This window comes from Callorhinus ursinus, unplaced genomic scaffold, assembly GCF_003265705.2.
Source record: "Callorhinus ursinus isolate GAN/ISIS: 27379988/994484 unplaced genomic scaffold, GSC_fseal_2.0 scaffold17, whole genome shotgun sequence".
Classification (NCBI taxonomy): Eukaryota; Metazoa; Chordata; class Mammalia; order Carnivora; family Otariidae; genus Callorhinus; species Callorhinus ursinus.
In genome coordinates this window covers 26557018-26583220 of record NW_027397079.1, presented here as the reverse complement: position 1 = coordinate 26583220, position 26203 = coordinate 26557018, and the positions used below count along the sequence as shown (strand labels likewise).

Below are 26203 nucleotides of genomic sequence, written 5' to 3'. Positions count from 1 at the left end.
AAATACTAAAGGAAAGCAGGTTTATGTTCGAAGGAGCAGGGTCAGGAAGCAGGAATGGACACACAGAGGGAAAGGTCCAATCTCTGACTCTTCTACCATCACTGGCTATAGAGAGAAGCATACATTCTCTCCCTATTTGTTCTCTTTTTCCTCAAAAGGAGGAAAAAGCATTCATATTCTAAATTTGTTATTGCTCATATACTATGTGACTCCACAATGATTTTTCAGTATTCACCCTAAAGAAATCCGGACAAACTTTCCTTGATTAAGACTTAGAGGTTCAGAAGCAGATTTAGCTTAAAGTCTCAGAATCATCAGCCTTTTACTCAAGTATTAATAGGATCTATAAAAACAATTACCTCTACCTCTCAGCCCCTTGCCAGCCTCATTACAGCCCTCACCTTGAGAACACAGTGAAAAAATTTTTAAATAAAACATTTAATTTCCTCCACTGACCCCATCCCCAACAAGCCTTGGAAGCTTGTTGCCTTTGAAGTTAACAGTATTTCATACATTCCATTCGAAAGGAACATCGAATTATTTCCTGACATGTAATATTTATCAGGAAATACTGAAAATGTCTAGTTTAAACTGCAGCAAGAGGACGTTCATACTATCTAGGACAAACTACCTGTTCTTAGAATAGCAACTGAGCTGAGGTCTCTAAGGGGAGGTGGCACAGCAGAGGGGTAGTTGGACTGCCTGAGTGTGAAATTCCTGCTACTTAATCTTGGCCAAGGTAAGCTCTCTGTACCCCAACATTTCCAACTATAAAATGGGAAATGATCATGCCTACCCTACAAGATTCTTATAAACAATGGATTAAAGTGCTTTCACAGTGTTCTATGGTAGGTGCAATTCTCACTGTGCCTGACCATCCAGCTCTAGGTTATCATGTTACCACAGCTGATTTCTTATTTACTGATGGAACTCATACATTTCTATAGACCAAGGAGGTAGGAATAGGCAATGTTTTTCTGCAAAGGCCCAGGCAGTAATATTTCCGGCCTTCCTGGCCAGACGGCCTCTATTCTAGCTACTTGACTCTGCTATTGCAAAACGAGAACAGCCGGAAAGAATATGGAAACAGATGAGCACGGTAGCCCTGTTCCAGTAAGACTTTACAGAAACAGAAATTTAATTTCATGTTATTTCACATTACAAAATAATATTATTCTTTTGGGGTTTTTTTTCAACTATTTAAAAAAAGGTAAAAACCATACTTCGTTCATAGGCCATACAGAAACAGGCGGATGCTGGATTTGGCCCACGGGTGGTAGTTTGCCAACCCCTGCTCTAGACTTAGAAGTTTATGGGCTTTGGAAGCTTTGTGGGGAGCTCTGAAATACGGGTTTGTGGTGCAGAAGAAAGAGGGAACTTCTGAGTATAATAGAAAAAAAAAAACATTTAACGCTGCCATTCATTGACTAACACTGGACTCAACTATGTGCAGAACACTTCTGGGATCCTACACTGTTGGAATCAAAAATGTAGACGTCACAGTCCCTGCTCTCAAGGAGTTTATACTTCTCCACAGCAGCTTAGAAACCGAGAGTCTGCCTTCAAAATACAACATACCCTATCAGCGTTCCCAGCAAGTAGTTTCTTCAGTGACCCTGCCTGCAGCCTACACCAAACAGCAGTTATCTTTACTGCTTCCTCTCAATAATTTCAACACCCACCCTTTCCCTCTGCCCCAAATTATTGTTTTGCATGACCATTTTGCGGGTAACAGTCATGGTGATGTACTGGTGATGTACATGGTGATGAGCAAGTCAACTGGTCCTATCTTTATAAAAAATGACCACTTAACCTAGTCTTCAACGATACATCTCCCTTTTAATAGGTAATGCATTAGAGGCTCCTATGGTTTTTCATTTCAGTCCAGGTAAAACTTGTCCCCAGGAGGCAGATTAAACAGGACTATCGTTAGGCAAAAAAGACACTTCAGAAAAAATTTTTTCACAGCATATGTTTTGAAATGTTTTATCCAAAAGAACATGAAACAAATAAAACAGACAAAATACAGTGGCTCTGGCATATATCTCGGTTCTAAAGACTGTGGATTTGAAGTAATACAGCAGAAACCAGTATGGCAATATGTCATAACAAGTGAAAATCAGAAAGCAAAGAAATTAACATAGCTAATGATTGAGGAAAAAACAAAGGGTTGTTTGTAAATAATAATTAATAATAAATATTAATATTATAACATATAGTATATATTAAACCAATGTTATTAATATTACTAATATTACAAGAATAAACTACTACTAATATTGCTGATTTTCTGGAATACTAAATGGCATTCGCCTCTTAAGCATTTTCCTTGCAAGAATTGGCAAAACTGAATACCTCAAAGACAACAGAACATAACAAAATTCAAACAGCCGAAAGCAGTACTCCTGATGTTTAAGATCATCTCATCAGAACAGCAACATTCGTCTCAGCAAAATTCAAACACAAAGTCCATGTGATCGAAGGAATATCAAATTGGAGAGCAGGAGGGAGACTGAACAGAGCAATTACAAATGACTACGAAGAGGGTGGTGTCTGTACGATGGGAGGGCTAGGAGCCCAAGGCTCCATCTCCTCCACAAAAACAACAAAACGATAAAGAAACACCTACAGAATGACAAAAATTGGGAGAGCTACGGTTCCCTGAAATAGGGCAAACTCTGGACAACAAAGCAGCAGCAAAAACCCCGCAGAGCTAAGAAACCAAGGGAAGCTGCACAGGACGCATTTTAGCTCCCAGTCCAGAGCGGCTGGGTGCCAGGAGGGATTCCCGCGGGGATTTCACCCCACGGTTAGGCGAGGGGACCCCCAGCAAGCCTCACCGCTGTGGACGCTTGCCTCCTTGGCTACTGAGGACCCCATAGTCTTGACCAACGCAGATTCCAGCTGCCGCATCTCCTCTCCTCGGGGCTGGTGGTGTGGCCGCAGTGAGCCCAGTCCCCAGGGGCCCCAGCTGCGGCTACGCCCCACTCCGAGCTCGGGATGCCACAGCGCCCCGCCATATACAGGACCAGAACTACTACTGCTCTGTGCCCCCTCCCCCGGGGGGGGGCAACTTTCTACCACCATTACTGGGACACCTGTTGCTGCTCCGAGCCCTGCCCCCGAAGTTGCACGTCCCGCTTGCACGGCCATCCCTGAGGCCATGCCACCACTACTCTGAGACCTGCCCCCGCCAGTCCCAGCTCACGGCTCTGTCATCACTGTAGTCACCAAGCTCCCACTCTTCTGCAACCTTCCCCCTGGGTCCAGACATGTGGCTTTAGCGGGCGCCCCCCAGGAACGTGCGGCTGCTGCCGCTATCCTGAAACTGCCCCCAGACCCACCGTCCCCAGGCTGTGCCGCAACTGCAACACTACCCCTTGGGCCCAAGCCACCCCTGCACCCTGTCATCCCAGGGCCTGTGCTGCTGCAGCTCTCTCCCCACCACCCCACCTGAGTCACTGGGAGGAGCCCGAGACTCAAACCCTGGTTTCACAGATCAGCCCTACCTGCACGCCAGACACCCGCGCCCACGGACCCAGGCACTGTGGTAGTTCCACACGCACGTGATCCCAGGAACCCACCCCACTACTGCTCTGAGGGCCAGTATGCCAGGCCAAGTGCCAGGAGGCAGCCCTCGGCTAGAAACTTCTCCCACAGGCAAAGGAGGTGAACTGAGGGATCCCAGCAGCCTCGCCTCTTGAGGATCCCAACAGCCCTCGCCACCACTGCCACCCGCAGGACCTCTGCAAGGAAGAACAGCGGGAGCTTGGCCCCTCCAATGATGGGGTATCTCTTAAGTGACACCAAGCCATTTACTGCAGATAACGGATGATTATCACAGATTCAAGAAAAGGTTTGGACCAAAAAATATAAAAATTACTGGAGAGGCTGTGACTACCAATGAAGAAGCTGCTGCTACAATTTTGGCAGAGTTGAGTAAGTTGATTAAAGAGAAAGGATACTCGGGGCACATGGATGGCTCAGTCAGTTAAGCATCCAACTCTTGATTTTGACTTAGGTCATGAGATTGAGCCCGCATCGTGTTCCATACTGGGTGTGGAAACTTCTTAAGATTTTCTCTCCCTCTCCCCTTCCCCCATTCCAAAAAAAGAGAAAGGATGCCGCCCAAATCAAGTCTTCAACTGCAATGAAATCAGGCTTTTCTGGAAGAAGATGCCCTATAGAATGTACCTTCTTAAAAGTGCAAGAGGGGTACCAGGGCATAAAACATAGAAGGACAGGTTAACTCTACTATGTGGCAACCCTTATGCAAGGTATATGATACACCCAGGCAGAGGGTACAGAGCAAAGAACCCATGCGCTCCCAAAACGAAAACAAAAATTATCTGCCCGTGTTCTGGCAACATAATCAGAAAGCATGGGTGAGAGCCATCTTTTTTCTGGAATGGTTCCACCAGTGCTTCATCCTGAAAGAGAAAAAATACTTGGAAGAGGAAGGAATAATAATACTATTAATAACAGTGCCAGTACCTGGCCATCCTGAATCTGTTTCCAATGAAAATGAAAATGTTGAAGTTGCATTTTAACCTCCAAATACCTCATGGCTTCAGCCCCATGGCCAAGGTATCATTTGCTTTGTGAAAGCCACACACACCTGCCTCGTATTTGATTGCATTCAACCATCAATTGGTGCAGACTCTAATCTGGACATAATGCAGGGCTGGAAATCTCACTGCTGATGCAGTAACATTCATCAAAGCTGCAATGGATGAATTAAAACCAGAAACTGTATATGCCTCCTAAAACTTATCAAGTGAAGTTATGGATAATTTTAAAGACTTCCCAAGGGATTGATGGAGAAGTTATGAGAATCATTCACACAGCAACATAAGCTACTGGAGCGGAATTGCCAACATTCTTGAGGAAGTGAAGCACATATTGAAGGCCATCAAGAAGTGTTAACAAATGAGGAATTAGAAGAACTTCTGGAATCATGTATAGAAGAGGAAGATGAAGAAGAAACTGAAGCACAATCAGCAATGTAGACATTCCCAAAATTTGCTGACATATACTGAACTACCCAAAGGACAAAATTATGGAATACAATCCTCAGATGGAACACACATTAAAGTCACCCATATGATCACCAAAGGATTACAGCCTCTACAGCAATACTTTGATGAGTTACAATCATTTCTTTTTTTTTTTTTAAAGATTTTTTATTTATTTATTTGAGAGAGAGAGAGAATGAGAGAGAGCACGAGAGGGAAGAGGGTCAGAGGGAGAAGCAGACTCCCTGCCAAGCAGGGAGCCCGATGCGGGACTCGATCCCGGGACTCCAGGATCATGACCTGAGCCGAAGGCAGTCGCTTAACCGACTGAGCCACCCAGGCGCCCGAGTTACAATCATTTCTGATTATAATGTTCTTCTAAAAGATTTCAGCAAAAAAAAACCCCTTCAACTATGGAGGATCCCCAACCATCGACATTGTCTGCTCCTGACATCCAACCACTGACACGGTCACGGCTCAATGATTCAGGATCACCCAAATCAGACGATCCTCCTTCTGACGTACTGTCGGAAAGCCAACAGTGGCTTAACACTACATCACAGTGCTTACGTCACTCACCTCACTTCAGCTCATCATCTAGGCACTGTATCATCTCACATCATCACAAGAAACATGAGCACAGTACAGTATTTTGAGAGAGACCACATTCACATAACTTTTATCATAATACACTGCTGTACTCATTCTACTTCATTATAAGTGATTTGTTAATCTCTTACTGTACCTAACTTACAAATTAAACTTCATCATAGGTAAGTGTGCATAAGAAAAAACATAGTATATATAGGGTTATAGGGTTCAGGACTACCTGTGGTTTCAGGTATTCACTGGAGGTCTTAGAATGTATTCCCAATGGACAAAGGGGGCACTACTACACAAATGAATAAAATGAAAAATGCAACAGAGAACTTCAACAGCAGGCTCAATAAGGCAGAAGAAAAAAATCTGAGAACTTGAAGCCAGATTACCCAGAGGATAAAAAAATTAGAGTAAAAAAGAGTGGAGAGAGGACAGCACAGCTCAGCCCAGTGGAGGGATGGTGGCAGAACCTATGGGCTGGGTGGCAGGCTCAACCACAGGGAGGAAGGTAGCAAGGACCACCACCGCTGGGGAGAGAAGATGCTTGGGGTTCATGGTTTAGGCAACCTACACCTCCTCCTACAGTGGAGACGGCCCTGCCCACGGGGGACCGGCCATCTCAGCAGCCCTATACCCAGGTGGGCACCCCAGAGCACAGTGCTCTGCCACTTCCCAGACCACCATTGGCCATATGTCCACCCTTCCAGGCCCCAGAGCTCAGGACAAGGGCCTGCTGGTCTGGGCTGCAGAACGGGGGTGGAGGGGAAGGGGCACAGAACCCTTTGGTGTGCAGAAAGCTGCCTCACTGGGGGTTCTCTCGTTGGGGTCTCACTATCCCACTCCCGCCTCCTTTGCCAGAGCTGGGCACCAAGGGCTTTGGAGGACTGGGACCCTCTTCTCCGCCCTCAGTCTTGGTGTGTGCAGGTCACCCTTCTCTTTGCAATCCATACCCAGCGACCACTGGATGCCCCTGCTCTGAGCCCACCGGCCTGAAGGGCTGGAACTTTCATGTTCTTATAGGCCCTAAGACCTGGAAAAGGGGACCTGGATTTTATTCCTACCAAACAGTAGAATGTCTTTGGTTTCAGCCACTGAATTTAGCTTCACAATTCAGCAAGTAGGATTGTTAATGCCTGCTTCACCAGGTTTAAATGGTGCCCCCCCACCACACCTTTTAAAAAATATCATTCATAGGGGCGCCTGGGTGGCTCAGGCGGTTAGGCAGCTGACTCTTCATTTTGGCTCAGGTCATGATCCCAGGGTCCTAGGATCAGGCCCTGCACTGGGCTCCACGCTCAGTGGGGAGTCTGCTTGAGATTCTCTCCCCCTGTTTCTCCCCCCAGTCGTACTCTCTCTCAAATAAATAAATCCTTAAAAACTATCATTCATATAAATACATTAATAAAAAAAAGAGTAAAGAAAGCTTACTTGAACTACGGGACATCAACTGAAACAATATTTGCTTTATGGGAGTCCCACAAAGAGAGAAAAAGAGAAAAGAGAGAGAAAATTGATTTAAAGAAATAATGGCTCAAAATCTCCCAAATCTGGGGAGATATGGTCATCCAGGTACATGAAACTCAAAGATCCCCAAGTAGATTCAACCCAAAGAAATCTTTACTGAGACACATATAATAAAAAAAAAAAATCTCAAAAATCAAAGAAAAAGAATTTTGAAGGCAGCAAAAGAAAAAAGTCTGATTTCTCAGCAGAAACCTTGCAGGCCAGGAGAGTATAGGATGATATATTCTAAGTGCTCAAAGAAAAAACTGTTAACTGTCAACCAAGAATACTTTACCTAGCAAAGTTGTCCTTCAGAAATGAAGGAGAGATACACTTTCCCAGACTAACAAAAACTGAGGGAATTTGTCACCACTAGACCTGCCTTACGAGAAATGCTAAAGAAATGCTTAACTTTTGAGTTCAGTTGTTGTCAGCTTGCTTACACAAGACTGTTGTTGTAACTATGAGATATACTATGAAAGCCTCATGGCAATCACAAAGCAAAAGCCTATAATAGATACACAAACGATAAAATGAAAGCATACCACTACAAAAAACCATCAACGCACTAAGAAAGGAAGAAAGGAGAAAAGGAACTACAAAACAATCAAAAGCAATTAACAAAATGGAGATACTAAGTCCATATCTATCAATAATTACTCTAAAGGTAAATGGTTTAAATTCTCCAATTAAAAGAAATAGAGTGGCTAAATGGATATAAAAACAAGACCTAACTATATGCTGCCATTAAGAGACTCACTTAAGCTTTCAGGGCACTCATAAGCTCAAAGTAAAGGGATAGGAAAAGATATTCTACACAAATGGTAAACAAGAGAGAACAGAGTAGCTATACTTACATTGGACAAAACAGACTTTACCTCAAAAGCTGCAACAATGAGGGCCACTTCATCAAGAGGATATAACAATTACTTATGTATCCAATACTGAGCACCTAAATATACTAAACAATTATTAACAGTTCTGAAGGCAAAACTAGAAAGCAATGCAATAATGGTAGAGGATTTCAATACCCCACTTTTAACAATGGACAGATCATCCAGACAGAAAATCAGTAAGGAAATAATAGACCAAATGAACCTAACAGACATATACAGTACATTTCAACCAACAGCAGCAGAATACATGTTCTTCTCAAGCACACACGTAACACTCTCCAGGATAGATATGTTAGGTCACAAAATAAGTCTCAAAAAATTTAAGAAGACTGAAATCATATCAACTATCTTTCTGACCACAATGGTATGAAACTACAAGTCAATGATAGGAGGAAAGCTGGAAAAGTTCACAAATATGTGGAAATAAAACACTTCTGAGGAACCAATGGATCAAAGAAGAAATCAAGAGAACTCAAAAAATATCTTGAAACAAATAGTACATATACAATGGATCATTATTCAGCCATAAGGAAAAAGGAAATCCTGTCATTCGCAGCAGTGTGAATGAACCTGGAGAGCTAAGTGAAATAAGGCTGATGGACAAAGACAAATACTGCATGGTATCACTTATATGAAGAATCTTAAAGAAAAAAAAAAGCTAATATCATAGAAACATAACAGAATGGTGGTTGCCAAGGGCTGGGGGGATGGAAGACACGGGGTAATATAGGTCAAAAGGTACAAATTTTCAGTCATAAGAAGAGTAAGTTCTGAGGCTCTAATGTACAGCAGTGCCCACTATGGTTATCATATACTTGAAAGTTGCTGAGAATAGACCTTAAGCATTCTCACCACCACAAAAAAAAAAGTTAACTATATGAAGTGACGTGATCTTGGTAATCATTCTGTAACATACACCAAATCATCACATTTACACTTTAAATATATACACTAACATTTGTCAATTATTTCTCAATAGTTTTTAAAAAAATGAGAACAGTAAAACATCACCAAATAAAATATCTGACTGAGCCAAAAGGATACTGACAACTTGTAATGCTGAAAGCCTTAAAAAGAAATACAAGAGGAGTTTGCAGTTCTTGGGCTATTTTGCAAAAAGGAAAAATCGGCCCAGAAATTAGAAGTCTGACTTAAAAACAAACAAAACAAGAGGGAACATTTCCTTGCCAAAATCAGATTTCCCCACTGCAATTTCAGCTACTGATGAGCAATTACAGAAGCTGGCAACAGATAATTACGGTTTTGCTGTGGCATGAATTTGAATTCTAAGGTTAAGGTGACTACGTGGAAAAAGATCACCTAAAAAGTGTGCCAGTGGACCTCCTGGCATCCATATCTCAACAGTGATGTGCTGTTCTCTACTACTCTGCCCTGGCCCAACTCAGTAAGGATTTGAAGGAAATTCTCTGAAATTTTCAGCAATACTTTATGGTATATTATATGGTGCTATTTAGGATTCACAAAAATCTCAGCATATATCCATTTCACCCCCAAAGTTTACTGCATAAATGTAAAACATCTAGATTTCCTTGTTTTACTTTAATCCATATCAGTTTGTCTAAGGGCATCACATTCCCTTGTGCCTTCTGTTATCTATTTGTTAGTCTTTATTCTTATTCTACAACTACCGCTCAAAGGCAAAATTCATTCTTTCTACACTGCGGAGAGAATTCTCAGACCAAGAAAAATGCTTCCTTTTATCCTATGCACCAGGGCTGGAAGCTTCTATAAAATTCATTTAGTTAATATATAAATCATTAAAATAAAGTAGCAGCACAACTACTAACAGAAAGTAAGAGAAGGAGCAAATTGTTCATGAAAGCTATAGAGGGAAATGCAATATTTTTACCTTTTAGATAACAGTTTTGCTTTTTCAACTCCATAAACTCACTTACATTCTTAGAATTAGTTAAGAATTAACTATTCAACATTGAGTGGTCACTATGTAAAATCAACTTGTAATAAAAACATAAGGTATGTTAAAAAGCATTATTTGACTTTATTACCTACTCATAATGTTGAATACAAATGCAAAATTAAGTGGTGACCCTTATTTTTAGTCTATTTCAAAGCATGGTTTCTTAGATTTAAGAATTAGGACAGATTTATGTCACAAGAGGGAGGGGAACCAAAAAATGAAGTCCAAAAAACCCCACAGATATGTTTATGTGTTACAAAGTTTGAGCTACAGCCCTTATATTCCTTCAAATGGAATTTTCTTCTGACTTTCTATTAACCTCACCAGTAACTGAATGCTTAACAAGACCCTATAATCTACCACAAGTCTTCCAACTTTCCAAATTGAAAAGAAATGTAGGCAGATATGTGTACCAAGTACTTTATGAAATTCACCATGCACAGCTGAACTTCACATACAGAATTCAAAAACCAAAAGGATAAGGCCTTCCAATCTTTCCTGCACTGTAAGAAATGACTTGATCTAATGATGTTAATGTAGAAACACATTATGTATTTTAATATCAATAAGATATGACATTCAAGGGGAGTGCCAATAAGCCTTTGCATTTTAAAACCAAAAGGGACATATCTTGGACACCTTAAATTATAAAAGTCAATTCTAAGCAGGAACTGTTACTATGTAACAAATACTGCTCATATCAAAAGTGCTGGTGATAAAAAATTCAAAATGCCCTCCCCACAGAATCTGTTCACACACATTTATATACAACTGTAGCTGTAGTAAGACTGTAAATGTTTAAGGTGCTTAAATTTTGCACCACAGGACTAATTCAATAAGTATTCATCTGCTACCTCTTTGTAGCAACTCCAGTTAGAGTGAATGATCCATGGGCAAAGGGCAAAAATGCTGTTATTTTCTAGAATGTGGCATTTGTGGAGCTGGAGTGCCCTCTATTGGTAACGAAGAAGACACACTCATCAGCTGTCCTGCATGCATTTTCTCATTAATTCGGAGTTCACATCCATCTTGAAGCATTCGAACTGCTATTCGGGCAATGTTCTTAGAGTCGTCAAGACCACTGTGAGGCCGCCCATCATAATCCATTCCTAGCTTTTCAAGCATTATTGTCAATTTGGTTTGGCTTCTAGGAACCTGGAAAATAAACAGCGTAGTAAATAATTCTTTAGTATTCTATAAGAAAATGAATGAACTATGAAAAATAAGAAAATGAAAATTAACGGTAATAGCTACAGTTAGGCAAAAGACAAATATTTAGTCAAATGGAGCAAATAAATAACTCAAACCTTCAGAGCTTTAAAAAAATTATCTTAAGTTATAGATGAAAATACATATAAATAGGTAGAATCCTCAAGACATCTAAAGAGTCCGCAGTTTTGTAATTTGACAAATCATTTACGAAAGGAAATGTATTGCTCTGGATGTCTAAGTTGAAGCTCTACTATTTCTTTTTTTAAGTAGGCTTCCTGCCCAGCGTGGAGCCTAACACAGGACTTGAACTCACAACCCTGAATTCAAGACCTGAGCCAAGATCAAGAGTCGGACACTTGGGTGCCTGGGTGGCTCAGTTGGTTAAGCGACTGCCTTCGGCTCAGGTCATGATCCTGGAGTCCCGGGATCGAGTCCCGCATCAGGCTCACCACTCGGCGGGGAGTCTGCTTCTCCCTCTGACCCGCCCCCCTCTCATGTGCTCTCTCTCTCTCTCATTCTCGCTCTCTCAAATAATAAAATCTTAAAAAAAAAAAAAAAAAAAGTCAGACACTTAACCAACTGAGCCACCCAGGCACCCCAAAGCTCTACCATTTTAGCCCAAACATTCTTTTCCATGGTATCTTACATAATGTATTATTTTATTTGACAGACTCCTCAGACAGATACACCAAAAAAAAAAAAAAATCTAGCCTTTCTACGACTAAAGATAATTAAGATTCAGCATGAAAGAAATTATCATGTGGTATTTTTCAACCTATTTAAATACCTGCTCCAATTTAATAAATGTAAAAATCTCACTCCCCAGATTCCAATATGCCCCTCCACTTTGAGAACCACTATTCTATCTTCTGTGTATGTTAAGTTTTATATTCTGCAGTTTGTACAGCTATGTCACCTATACATCTTGGGGCCCCGCCTTCATCTGTAAAATAAGACTAATAGTTATACTCCTTACTCACTGGGTTCTCGAGAGAATCACAAAGCAAATGATATAAAAGCACCATGATAAACATCAATAATTATCCTATTAGGGCGCCTGGGTGGCTCAGTTGGTTAAGCGACTGCCTTCGGCTCAGGTCATGGTCCTGGAGTCCCGGGATCGAGTCCTGCATCAGGCTCCCTGCTCAGCAGGGAGTCTGCTTCTCCCTCTGACCCTCTTCCCTCTCATGCTTTCTATCTCTCATTCTCTCTCTCAAATAAATAAATAAAATCTTAAAAAAAAATAATTATCCTATTGTAATATTGCAATGCATTCTGGTCCTTTCACTAAGTATCACCTAGAAAAATGTGCTTACAAAAATAACTTTTCCAACACATTGAACAACTTAGGTGAAATGGACTATTCCTAGACACACACAACCTACCAAGACTGAATCATGAAGAAAACAGAAAATATGAACAGACCTACAATAAGTAAAGAGGACTGAATTGGTAATCAAAAACCTCCCAACAAAGAGAAGGGGGGACAGGATGGCTTCAATGGTGAATTCTACAAAACACTTAAATAAGTCTTAACACCAACTCTTCTCAAACTCTTGCAAAAAACTGAAGAGGAAGGAACACTTCCTAAATCATTTCATAAGCTTAGCATTATCCTGATACCAAGGCCAAAGACACTATAAGAAAACTAGAGACCATTATCCCTTATAAATACTGATGCAAAAATCCTCAACAATACTAGCAAACCAAATCCAGTGGCATACTAAATGGATTATATGCCACAACCAAGTGAAATTTATTCTTGGAAAGCAATGATGGTTCAACATACAAAAAATAATCAATATAACAAACCACATTAACAGAATGAAGGGAAAAAAACACATGATCACCTCAAATGATGCAAAAAAGGCATTTGACAATAAACACCCTTTCATGATAAAAATACTGAACAAACTAGGAACAGAAGAAAACTACCTCAAAATAATAAAGTCCATATAAAAAAATTTAGAGTGAACATCATATTCAATGGTGAGAAGGCTGAAAGCTTTTCCTCTAAGATCGGGAACAAGATAGGGACACTCACTTTCACCACTTCCATTCAAAATAATAACAGAAATTCTAACCAGAACAAGTAGGCATGAAAAAGAAATAAAAGGGATCTGAACTGGAAAGGAAGAAGTAAAGTGATCTTTGTTTGCAGGTGTCATGCAGAAAGTCCTGAAGATTCCACCAAAGAACTGCCAGAACTAATAAGCAAAGACAGCAAAGTCACAGGATACAAAATCAACACACAAAAATCAGGTGCATTTCTATACACTAACAATGAAGAATCCAAAAAGGAAATTAAGAAAACAATTCCATTTCAGTAGCAAAAAAAAAAAAAAAAAAAAAAAATTAACCAGAGGTGAAAGACTTGTAACATCAAAAACTACAAAATGTTGCCGAAAGAAATTAAAGACAACATAAATGGGAAGATATCTGTGTTCATAAACTGAAAGATTTAATATTGTTCAGCTATCAATAATCATCCAACATGTGAATCACAGATCTGTACCTCTGAAACAAAAAATGCAATATATGTTAAGAAAAAAAAAAAAGAAGATAGTAGGAGGGGAAGAATGAAGGGGGGGAAATCGGAGGGGGAGACGAACCATGAGAGATGATGGACTCTGAAAAATAAACTGAGGGCTTTAGAGGGGAGGGGGGTGGGGGGATGGGTTAGCCTGGTGATGGGTATTAAAGAGGGACGTTCTGCATGGAGCACTGGTATTATGCACAAACAATGAATCATGGAACACTACATTAAAAACTAATGATGTAATGTATGGTGACTAACATAAAAATAAAAAATTTTTTAAAAATAATCATCCAACATGATCTATAAATTCAAAGCAATCACTAATAAAACATTAGCTCAAAATGGATCAAAGACCTAAACCTAACAGTCAAAACTATAAAATTCTTAGAAGAAAACCTAAGGGAGAAGTTTCATGACACTGGATTTGGCAATGGTTTCTTGGATACAACACCAAAAGAGACAACAAAAGAAAAACTAGATAAACTGGACTTCCTAAAAATTTAAAACTTTTGTATATCAAAGGGCACACTATCAACAGAGAAAAGCAGCCCAAAGAATGGAAGAAAATTTTGGAAATCATAGATCTGAAAAAGGATTAATATCCAGAATATATAAAGAACTCCTGGGCGCCTGAATAGCTTGGTCGGTTAAGCGTCTGTCTTCAGCTCAGGTCATGATCCCCTGGCTCAGCAGGGAGTCTTCTTCTCCCTCTCCCTCTACACCTCCCTCCTGCTCTTGCTCTCTCTCTCTCAAATAAATAAAAGCTTTTTTCTTAAAGACTATTTATTTATTTGACAGAGAGAGACACAGCGAGAGAGGGAACACAAGCAGGGGGAGTGGAAGAGGGAGAAGCAGGCTTCCCACAGAGCAGGGAGCCCGATGTGGGGCTCGATCCCAGAACCCTGGGATCATGACCTGAGCCGAAGGCCTACGCTTAACGACTGAGCCACCCAGGCGCCCCAATAAATAAAACCTTAAAAAAAAAAAAGAATTCCTAAAACTCAACAGTAATTACAAAAAAAAAAAAAAGACTTGATTTCAAAATGGTCAAAGGACTTGAACAGACATATCTCCAAACACATACAACTGGCCAATAAGCACACAAAAAGGTGCTCGACATTACTAATCATTCTGGAAGTACAAATCAATAACACAATGAGATACCACTCCATACCCATTAGATGGCCATTATTAAAAAAAAAAAAAAAAAAAAAGGGCAAGAAAATGGAAAATAAGTGTTGGCAGGGACGCGGAGAAACTGGAGCCCTTGTGCATTGCTGGTGAGAATGTAAAATGGTGCCACTGCTGTGACATGAAGTTTCTCAAAAAATTAAACACAGAATTGCCATATGATCCAATTCCACTTCTGGGTATATACCCACAGAACTGAAAGCAGGGACTCAGTTATTTGCACATCCATATTCACTGGAGCAGTATTTACAACAGCCAAAAGGTGGAAGAACCCAAGTATCTATCAACAGATGAATGGATAAATGAAATTTAATATAAATATAATGAAATATTATTCCACCTTCAAAAGGAAGGAACTTCTAAAGCAATGGATTATTTAGCTTTACAAAGGAAGGAAATTCTGACACATGCTACCACATGTATGAATCTTGAAGACATCATGCTAAGCGAAATATGCCAGTAACAAAAGGACAAATCCTGTATGATTCCAGTTATATTAGATACCTAGAGTGGTATAATTCACAGACAGAAAGCAGAATGGTGGTTACCAGGGGCCGAAGGAACGGGGAATACAGAGTCACTCTTTAAAAGGTATATTTTCAGTTTTGAAAGATGAAAAAGCTGTGGAAATGAATGGTGGTGATGGTTCCACGACAGTATGAATGTTCTTACTGACACTAAACTGTGTACTTAATGGTTAAAATGGTAAAATTTGTTATGCATATTTTGCAAATGAATCAGAGATAACATGAAAAGTCCTGGATAGTGCCAGAAAAATGATTAACTATGTTAAACAAAGGCCAATTCACTCAATCATGTCTAAAACTTAATAGCTGTGTGAAAACCTGGATAAAGAACACATAAACCTCACACTTCCTCTGGCCTGGCAAGGAAAAGTTCTCAGCAAGATGACTGACTTGAAAAGTGAATGGTAGGAAAACAGTAGGCCAAAATTTGCTGAGTAGTTTGAAGAAGAGCTACAAAAACTAGCCTAGACATTTCATTACATAAACCGATTGAAGAAATCTCTGTAAGACCCTGTAGAAAACATTTAATTTCCAGGGACAAGATTCTTGGATTTTGAAGAAAATTGAGTCTTTGGAAAAATCATATTGCAAAAAAAATCTTAAATGTTCACACTTTTGCTTGGGCTTGACAGTGAGAAAAGTTATTTGCAAGTCTCAAGACCTACTGAAAGCCATCTGGAAAAAAATGTAGAAAATTAGTATTTTTCTTCCCTTTGAACACAGAGTATGACCAGGTTAAAAAAAAAAAACAAAAAACCCTTTCTCAGAATCTTTGCTCAGCCACAGAACCTTACTCTGAAAAGAGCTTTGTAATGTACAGTCTGATCACACTCTAGGGATGAGATTTACTGATCTGCCTTTAGAATAGCTGCAGATTTCTGCAAAAGAGGGTCCAGTCATTCATAGAAAAGCAATGAACATTTTGCCATAGATTTCAACCTTATATATGCGTAAGTAAGCCTCTTCTTATTTAACAAGATGAAGAGCAAGGGCAGAAGTTGTCTATTTTCAGTGGAAAATGAAATCCATGAGAACTTATCTCAAATCCAACCCAGAACTGAGTATTTGTACAGGAAAAAAAAAAAAAGACAAAAACAAACATAGCTTTTGCCTTCCCAAAGTATATTTCATTCTTTACTTTTGCTTCAAAAATGACATTTTAATGCATATACAGAATTACTAAAGAAATAAACATGTTTGTATAATTTTATAAATGCTGAACCTACATTGGAGTATGATCATACCATACATGTTTATTTTCTAAAATCTAGTATAAAATTGTGTCTGTAACCTGTATTTTTATTCATATTGTTTCAGCCTACTTACAGAAAAATCAAACCCACTTTAAATTTAAGCCAGCTATTAAACAGAAAAGTATTATGCTTGCCCTATAAGTTTCTTAAACTTATGAAAAGGAAAGAGATAATTTCAAATTTAATGATCTATCTCCACTCCCAAAAAAGGTTGGGTAAAAAGTCATTTTTAGTTTTAAAAAGGAGAAAAGAATACTTTGTACATGCCAAAGACTATACATTGTTAGCATCCTATATAGTAAAAATTTGTGTCAAGATTTTTAGGCCTACTTGAATAAGGAAAACAAAACAAAAGGAAATATTTTAAAAAGAAAAAATGTTACATTTCCTCAACTTCCATTAATTGGCATCAGAGTTGATTAACTATCAGGAGCAGGGGAAAACCATATAGAAAAGAACAGCCTATCCTTTCTCAACAGGGAACCTGCTTCTCCCTCTGCCTGCCGCTCCCCCCTGCTTGTGTGCACGCTCTCTCTCTGGCGAATAAATAAATATAATCTCTAAAAAAGAAAAAAGAAAAAAGAAAAGAGCAGCCTAATAAATTGGTCAACATGAACAGATCCACAAAAAAATACTATTCTCTACTTAAAAGAGCACTGGCAATGTTATTGCCTTATTATATCTACAACTTTCTGAACACTCTAATGTATTGTGAGCTGTGGATGTTTTGATGCAGACATGAAAATTATTTTATGGCTTTATTAATTATTAATAATTATCCCTAGAATAAATAGAGTTAAAGGTTTGAGAAAGATGCCCTAATGTAAGAATGCATTGTCACCTGGGAGGTATAGCAAAAAAAAAAAAAGCAAACCTAAAGATGACTGAGCCCCTACAAATTTACATGAAACACAGAGGCTAGAGGCACATTTGAATTAATATCACAGGACATAATTAGCAAAATCCAGACAGTGGGAAAATGGAAAACTGGCTCCATTTCTTTCTTTCTTCCCTTTTTTTTTAAAGATTTTATTTATTTGTCAGAGAGAAAGAGCACAAACAGAGGGTGTGGCAGGCAGAGGGAGAAGCAGGCGCCCTCTGAGCAAGGACCCCTTTGCGGGACTCGATCCCAGGACCTTGGGATCATGACCTAAGCTGAAGGCAGACGCCTAACCGACTGAGCCACCCAGGCATCCCAAAATGGTTTCATTTCTTAAAATAATAACAATAAATCGCTAGAGGAAAAAAAAGGATGTGGAAAAGGAATTTCGAGATTAAAAAACTTAAAAGAGACATGTCAACCAACTTTAAATGTGTGGACCTTATTCTGATCCTGATTCAAATCACAAAAGGTAAAAGGAAAAAAAAAGAGGTGAAGGGGATAAAGAGGTATAAACTCCCAGTTATAAAAAAAAGTCACAGGGATGAAAAGTACAGCACAGGGATACAGTCAATAACACTGTAATAACACTGTATGCTAGCAGATGGTTAACACATATCGTGGTGAGCATGGCATAATGTACAGAACTGTCCAATCACTATGTTGTATGCCTGAAACTAGTAAATGTCAACTACACTTCAATTTTAGAAATTAACTAATTAAATTAAATTTAAAAAGAAAACTATGACCATTTGATGATATTAAGGGATTACTGTTGATTTTTTTCTAAGTGTGATGATGGTATGATAGTTATGTTTTTTAAAACAGTTCCTTATTTTTTGGAACCATATAATGACATGTTTACAGATCAAATAACATTTGAGATCTGCTTTAAAAGAGTAAGGAAAGGGGAAAGTGGGTTAGAGATACAGATGAAACAAGGTTGGCCATGAGCTTATACCTATTAAAACTGGGTCATGAGGGTTCATTATACCTGTCAACTTTTGTATATGTTTGTAATTTTCCATTAACAGAAATTTTTTTGAAAAATCACAAAATGAGTGAGAAGATAAATTCACAAAAAAGGAAAAAAATTTACCAAATATAATCAAAGGACTCGTATCCAAGATAAATATCTATCAACAATCACAAATTATAATCTACAATTACAAAAGGACAGACCACCCAATTTTTACAAATGGGAAGATTTAAACAGGGACTTCACAAAATAAATTCAAATGGAAAACAAGCTCAAACTCCACCTCATGAGTAATTAGGCAAATGCAAATTAGAATCTTAATGAGATGGCAACCCACATCCACCAGATTTATAAACATTTAAAATGTCTGGCAATACCAGATGCTGGCAAAGATGGGGAGCAATTATAAATTTACCCACTCTTCTGGGGAGAGTGCAAATTGGTATACCGCCCTCAGAAAACTACTTTTGCATTACCTAATGTCAATGATGCACGTAGCCTGTGAACCAGCAATTGTACTCGTAGGTTTATACCCTGGAGCAATGCGTGCAAAAAGGCACCAGAAGACATGTGCAAGAATGTTTATAGCACCACCGCTCCTAAAAGCCCCCAAAATGGCCAGCCAAAATGGCCAGGACAGATACACTCCTATACATTCACACAATGAAATTCTCCACAGCAATAAAATAAACTAACTACAGCTACATAATACACAACCTCAATGAATCTCAAACATAATCTTAAGGAAAAAAACAAAATGAACAATACAGCCAGTACGATGCTAATTATACCATGTTCAAAAAGAGGCAAAAGTAAACTATATGGTATAAGGATACACACACAAATATTAAAGCTATAAGGAAAAACAAGAAAATGATTTCCATGAAAGTATGAACTTTGAGGGGGGCCCCTCTGGGAGAAAGGAAAGGAGCTAAGTGAGTGGAAGTTACAAAGGATTTCATTTAAAACAGTCAAACTCCACTTTTCTGTATGTACATTTCTCAGCTTTAAAAAATGTTAAAAATACAAAAATGTTCTTTAAGGGAAAGCACCTTTTCTCACAAAACTACTTTAGGATTTGCTTCACCAAAATGAGGTTGTAAAGGAAGAAAGATGACGACACAAAGTCTAACACATGATAGAGAAGCAAGAAAAGAATCTCCTGGGATGATTTTAGAAGAAGCCTGACAAACAAATAGTTCAGATTAGAACAGGATTAAAGGCTATAGGAAGGTAGCCTCCAAGGAAAAAGGAAAAGAAAGGAAAAGAAATGGAAAGAAAGAAAGAAAACGGACCACTGAGTGTTTTGAATACAGAGAATGATTTACAGTTTGAACGGGAAAGTAACAGAATAAGAAAACAACTGAAGGCACTTGTAAAAATCCGGGGAGAAGTTGTGAACACTCTCCACTGCTACAAGAACGGAAGCACTGAATAATGATTTGATTATAAAGATAATGTAACTAAATAAGAAGACATGCAGAGGGGAAGGACATGCAGGTATGGTGGCTTTCTCATAGAGTTAAATCTTCATCTTCCACTGCAGGAACTCCATACATATCTCATACTGAAAACTCAAGAAATAGGATAAACATATCATTTAGAAGTATAATGGTAAATATTGGAAGAAACAGCTACAAAAAGTTGAAAGTGTTTGCCTCAGGAGAGTAAGGAGAATAAGAACCAGTACTGGTGAGGGCCACCGTGGATGAATGCCATTTTTCATAAGCCTTGTAGTACTACTCAAAAATTTACACTACACATATGTATTAACTTTGATAAAATTAAAATTCAGTGGGGGGTGCCTGGGTGGCTCAGTTGGTTGGGCAACTGCCTTCGGCTCAGGTCATGATCCTGGAGTCCCAGGATCGAGTCCCGCATCGGGCTCCCTGCTCAGAGGGGCGTCTGCTTCTTCCTCTGATCCTCCTCCCTCTCATGCTCTCTATCTCATTCTCTCTCTCAAATAAATAAATAAAATCTTTAAAAAAAATGAATAAAATTCAGCGGGGAACATTTGTTCCACAAACAATTCACATACTGAATACCTCCCCCAGTTTCAAACCTCTCCTGAAGATCATGTATTTACAGTTAATCTATTCAAATAATGGTAACAGATTGAAAGAAAAATAGCTCAACTTCCTACACTCATATGATCATCCTCATGTTTGGATTATAAAACCTTACAACTAAAGTATATGGTCTTTTCCTATGAAAAGCACCTAGTATATCACAACATACATGCAAAATGTAATAAATTTATCATTAAGAGCAGTATAATCAATAAAATGGAGAAATTTTACCTTGTAAAAGTTTCCATATGACTTTCGAATATTGATCCACTTTTTAGCAAAAGAAGGATATTTGAGCCTGCTTAGCCGGCACTGAATGTTCAGGAACTTACTCATATCCCACGAACTTGTAAAATCAAAAAGAGGGGTGGAAAAATGATAAAATAAATGCTCTACTGTTCTTACTAGTATTTTAAGTCATTCTAATTTGTTTATTTACATGTCACCTTTCTTTCTGATATTCACACATATCATCAAGCTTAGAAAATTAACTTACTTCCAAAATACTAATCCAAAAATAAACAACAAAGAAAAGTAGGAGTCAGGTATATCGAATTTTTTTCATAAACAAATCTTACTAGACTAATCATGATCACTTTCATAGTTCTGATTACTTGGGCAGACCTCTATCTTGTTAATTATTTTTTCATAATCCTAAAATAACTCTGCTAAGCTTACTTTTAATGCTAGGTTTACTGTATTAGGAAGTTCTTTGAGGGTATGCTTAGAAACAAAAAAAACAAATGAACAAAATATTTGAAAGACGAAAGTCGCTGGTAGTAAGTGGTGAATTCAAATACAATTTGTACTGTTACAGCATATGTTTCTACAACACTAATCAACTTATGTAGTTAAGTAGGAAAATACTGATTGTATAATATGGAAATCATGTTGGTTCATACATGGTTTTTCCTAGGGAAGGGAGTGATACAACAGCCATACAAATTATAACCTTCAGCAGTTAAGAAAAAAAGCTCTCAATTCAGCTGTAGTGCCAGTAGGAGTACTTTCAGGTATATTTTTAAAAAAATTAAAAACGAGTGCCTGTCCCGAGAATCCTACTGCCTCTGAGACAACGTCCACTAACTCTGAGCTGCCTGCCTGAGCTGTCCAAACTCTCTGGAGGTATGAGCTATGTCCCAGAATATGAGGTTTTTACAGAATCACACATACTGTGTTATGACAGAAACACCTATATACTTGAGCAGGAACATTGCTCATTCATGTTTAAAATCAACAGATTTCTAAAGAGGTCCACCAACATTTTCCCAAATTTCTATTTTTAAACACAATTATAATGTGACTACACTCAATGCTTTTTTCCTAAGGGTCACTAACCCCTTTATGTAAGTGACATCTCAGTTTTAGGGTACAATCTGTTCACAGTTTGAAAGAGATGTTGATTAGGAGACTTCCTTCTTCAATCTTAATAGCATTAGGGTATAGAAGCTGCCTTGGCACAAGGCCTATAATCCTTGTTTCAATCCTTCTGATCTTCCCTCTAAGCTTTCCATTTAACAAATGCTTTTGAGGACACATTCTGAGTTCAGACTACAGGAAGCATTAGGGAAGACGATCAAGTAGCAGAAGTCCTTACTTTGAAAGGATTTTTAATCTCCCTGCAAACAAATCTTACATAAAGTTTAGATATCAGAATAGTCAGATGGCAGCACAAATGGTACATATATAAAGACCCTAAGATGTCAAAAAAAAAAAAAAAATCAGTGTGAGTTGTAGTATGTGGAGTAAAACAAAAGAAGGCTTTGAATAATAATAATGAAGTAGTAAAGGAAGAGAGCCTTCCAGTAGAGAGGAGAGCATGACTACGTGCACAGAGAAAGGACACACCATGTGATTCATGGCCAGCACGCACAGAGTGGACAAGAATGGCAGGTGGATCAGGCTACACAGGTGGGGTGGGTTAGATAAGAGAACCTTGAAAGCCAGACTGAAGAGTTTGGATTTCTTTGAGCAAGAAAGTATCACGATAAAAACTGACTTTAGTAAAGTCATTTTAGTTTTACATATTAATATTTATTTTTCCCTAGTTCTCTAGTTCTAGATTAAAGCATTATCATTCTTTCCCTCCTCATTTTTTGATCCTTAAGATGCAAAGCTTAAGTAGAAAAAAACAAAACAAGTAGAAATAAGAACGTGAAAGGAAAAATATGGTCTCTTATAGGAGACCCCAGAACTATCAGAAAATATTTTTTTGTGGTTGTTCTAAAAGTTAAATGGATATGAACATCTTTCATCTTAAAAAAGTAGATAAAAAAGATAATTTTCCTAAATACTCACCCATCTGTCAATATGCAATATTTATACTTTGTTCCTAATTCCTTCAATTTCATCCAGTCGATTACTTTTTTTAGTACCTGAGGGAAGGTATCAGCTCTGTCTACCTGATCCTGAGGATATAAAAGTAAAATTTATAAAAATAAGAGCAGCTACATGTAGTCCTGCAAATACCCAGACACAAAAGTCGAAAGGAAATGAACAGTAAGAGAAAGTCTCATCTATGATATTTTAAACTCCACATGATTTCCTTAGCTGAGATCCACCTAACATTTCATTTTTAAGATAATTAAAAATTGTTCATAACCAGGCATTACAGACGCTTTCAACTGAAGTATATAATCCTCCCAAAATTAAGATTTATGATCATCCCCAGTGTTTTGTTTTTTTAAGACCTCAACCCAGTGGCTTACTATTTATCCAGAGGGGAGAAGAGGGAACTCTCCTCCCAGCTGCAAGCCATGGCCCTCTAACATGGTCTCCCTATCTCAAAGCTCAGATCTTTCCACAACATACGACACATCACTGCCAGACTGATCTTCCTAAATTGATCCATCACAACATTTCCACACTTAAAATCCTCCAAACATTCCCCAAGGCTTTCAGGATAAGACACACAGACTCTTCATGATATGGCCTCCTTCCACCTACCACTTTAGCTTTATTTTCAACCACTTTCTTACCAGCCCATCACACTTGAACTGTCCCAAACTACTTACAGTTCTGCTGTGCACACCTGAAATGCCCATTCTTTCCTTCCTATTGACCTATCATGATTCAGCCCAAGTTCACTAACTTGAAGAAGTCTGACCCTGGCCAGCTCTCCATTCTCTCTGTCGTAAGATGCCCGTAATACCCAGATAAAACACTGACTTGCCCGTCTTCCTAACCATACTGTCACTACTGGTTTAGTCTGTCTGTCCTGATTATAAATTGAGTGAGCTGAGGAGATTGACTTGACCATCTCTGTATTCCCAGTACCCTGGGAAATACCATAGCAGGCACTCAAATACTCCCTGAATGAATGAGTAAATGAATAAAGGAACCAAATTAATGAACAAAGAGCAATTAGAATACAATAAAAAATCAGAGACCTAAAAAAACATTAAGCTATGTATCAAGTCAGGTTATAAACAGATACATTTCAATCTTCCTCCCCAAGTCCACCATGGTAACACTTACTTTACTAATGATCTAAACAAATTAAACCTTTGGTTTCATCATTACAAGTCCTTAAGAGAAAGGCTGAGAAAGATCTTACCAGGTATAAAATTTGCTTTGCTACTTTTTTAATATTATAATATGAAAAATCTTTACCAAGTAAGGAAAGTACATTAATTTGTTTACAATAATAATTTTTTAAACTATGAAATAAAACCCAATTTCAGAACCTCTTTCAAACTCCAGAAAAAGGAATATAGATTTAGAACCTGAGTAATTCCAGTTAGGTTGATGCAGAAATCAGAAAGTTGTGTGTTAATCTCTGGTCTCACATACTGCTGGAACGTATCTTCCTACAAGGGAAGGAGAGCAAGTTAAAGTATTTTCTGTGACTTCAGATATAGGACACAAAATACATAAAACATCAAGCCACAGAAGACTATAATTTTACAGGTGCTCATGATATAGTCCTTTCTAGAATTTTTATAATTTAAAGATAATTCTCCACTCCCAAAGCACTCTAATTTTAATTATGTTTCATGGTTTAAAAATTTTAAAGAGTGGCACCTGGCTGGCTCAGTCAGTTAAGCGTCCAACTCTTGGTTTCAGCTCAGGTTGTTATCTTATGGGTCATGAGATTCAGCCCCAAGTGGGCTCCCCGCTCAGTGGGGAGCTGGCTTGAGGTTCTCTCCCTCTATGCTTCCCCTGACTCATGCTCTCTAAATAAATATATCTTCAAAAAAAAAAAAATTTAAGATGGGGTGCCTGGGTGGCTCAGTTGTTAAGCGACTGACTCGTGATCTTGGCTCAGGTCATGATCTCATGGGTCGTGGGACTGAGCCCCCATCGGGCTCCGCATTGAGCATGGAGCCTGTTGGAGATTCTCTCCCTTTGCCCGCCCCCCCCCACCCCGTCCCGCCACTTGCGTGTGCACACAGCCATGCACTCTCTCTCTCTAAAATAAGTAAATAAATCTCAAAAAAATTTTTTTAAGATAAAGCAAGTATCTGAAAGCAAGTTTTCAAACCAAGGGTTATTTTCTTGAGGAGCAAAATGTTGATAATTTTGTTTGTAATATTTGAAACCATAAAGCTTAATAATGCAACCTCAACTTCAAGTTACTAACAGCTTTTTAAATAATAATAAATTCTTTGAAGAAATGCCAATCTTTGGTTTTAATAAATTAGCTCTAGATTACTACTCTCTCATTTACTCTTGACTAGTCCTTATTTTTATATTGATTCCAGTAAACTGAATTCTGAATAGTCAAAACTGAACTACATGAACTATATGTCGTAGTTTAAAGGGTGATAATACTATATTTTGGTAGCAATTTTAACCTCTTCAAGAAGCTTTCACACTTGCCTTCTCATAATCACAACAACTGTTATCATCAAACCTCAGATCTCAAAGTGCTTTTCCCTTTATCCTAATAATGCCTCCCTAAAGTAGAACATGCTAAGTCACTTGTTAAAACTTAAGGACAATTTCAAAGCCTAAAGTCAGCAATCATTAATACCAGGTAGATACAGAGAAAAAGACAAAGAATATTTTTTGTGACAGAAGATTCAAAAATTAAGAAAGGTAAATGTTTCATTTCCTAAGAATAAATTCTTTCTTCACACTAGTGTATGAAGCCAATGAGTTATAAAGGTTACTATTGTAAAAGAGCAAAATTAAAGAACAGCAAAGAATGTTTGAACTTCAAAAGTTAGATGCTCTTTACTTACCAGACACACTGAAGAAGGAAAAATTCCACTTAACTGAATTTCACAGATAAATGAAGGCTTTATCCTTTTAAGTATCAATATTTTTATAATTTTCAATGAAAATCTTTTTTTTTTTTAAGATTTTATTTATTTGACAGAGAGAGAGAGACAGTGAGAGCAGGAACAGAAGCAGGGGGAGTGGGAGAGGGAGAAGCAGGTTTCCCGGCAAGAAGGGAGCCCGATGAGGGGCTCAATCCCAGGACCCTGAGATCATGACCTGAGCCAAAGGCAGACGCTTAACAACTGAGCCACCCAGGCGCCCCGAAAATCTTTCAAAAATAAGCTGCAAATTCCCTTACCAATACAGGCAGGTAATATCAAACATACTATTAATAAAACTTTATTCACTATTTAACACATTTATCAGAATGATGC

The 26203-nt window shown here is 38.4% G+C and overlaps 1 protein-coding gene across 1 annotated transcript in view; it reads right to left on the bottom strand.

Annotated features, from left to right (window-relative positions):
* Positions 1-5367: 5367 nt before the first annotated feature.
* The window catches only part of ERI1 (exoribonuclease 1), a 31893-nt gene continuing 11057 nt past the window's right edge, over positions 5368-26203 (bottom strand). The window contains exons 4-7 of the mRNA XM_025886167.2: positions 24329-24412; positions 22902-23011; positions 20835-20949; positions 5368-11108 (exon numbers count right to left, since the gene is read on the bottom strand). Of these exons, the coding sequence (XP_025741952.1) occupies positions 10866-11108; positions 20835-20949; positions 22902-23011; positions 24329-24412 (552 nt within the window). The 3' untranslated portion in view covers positions 5368-10865. The remainder of the gene's footprint in view (positions 11109-20834; positions 20950-22901; positions 23012-24328; positions 24413-26203) is intronic.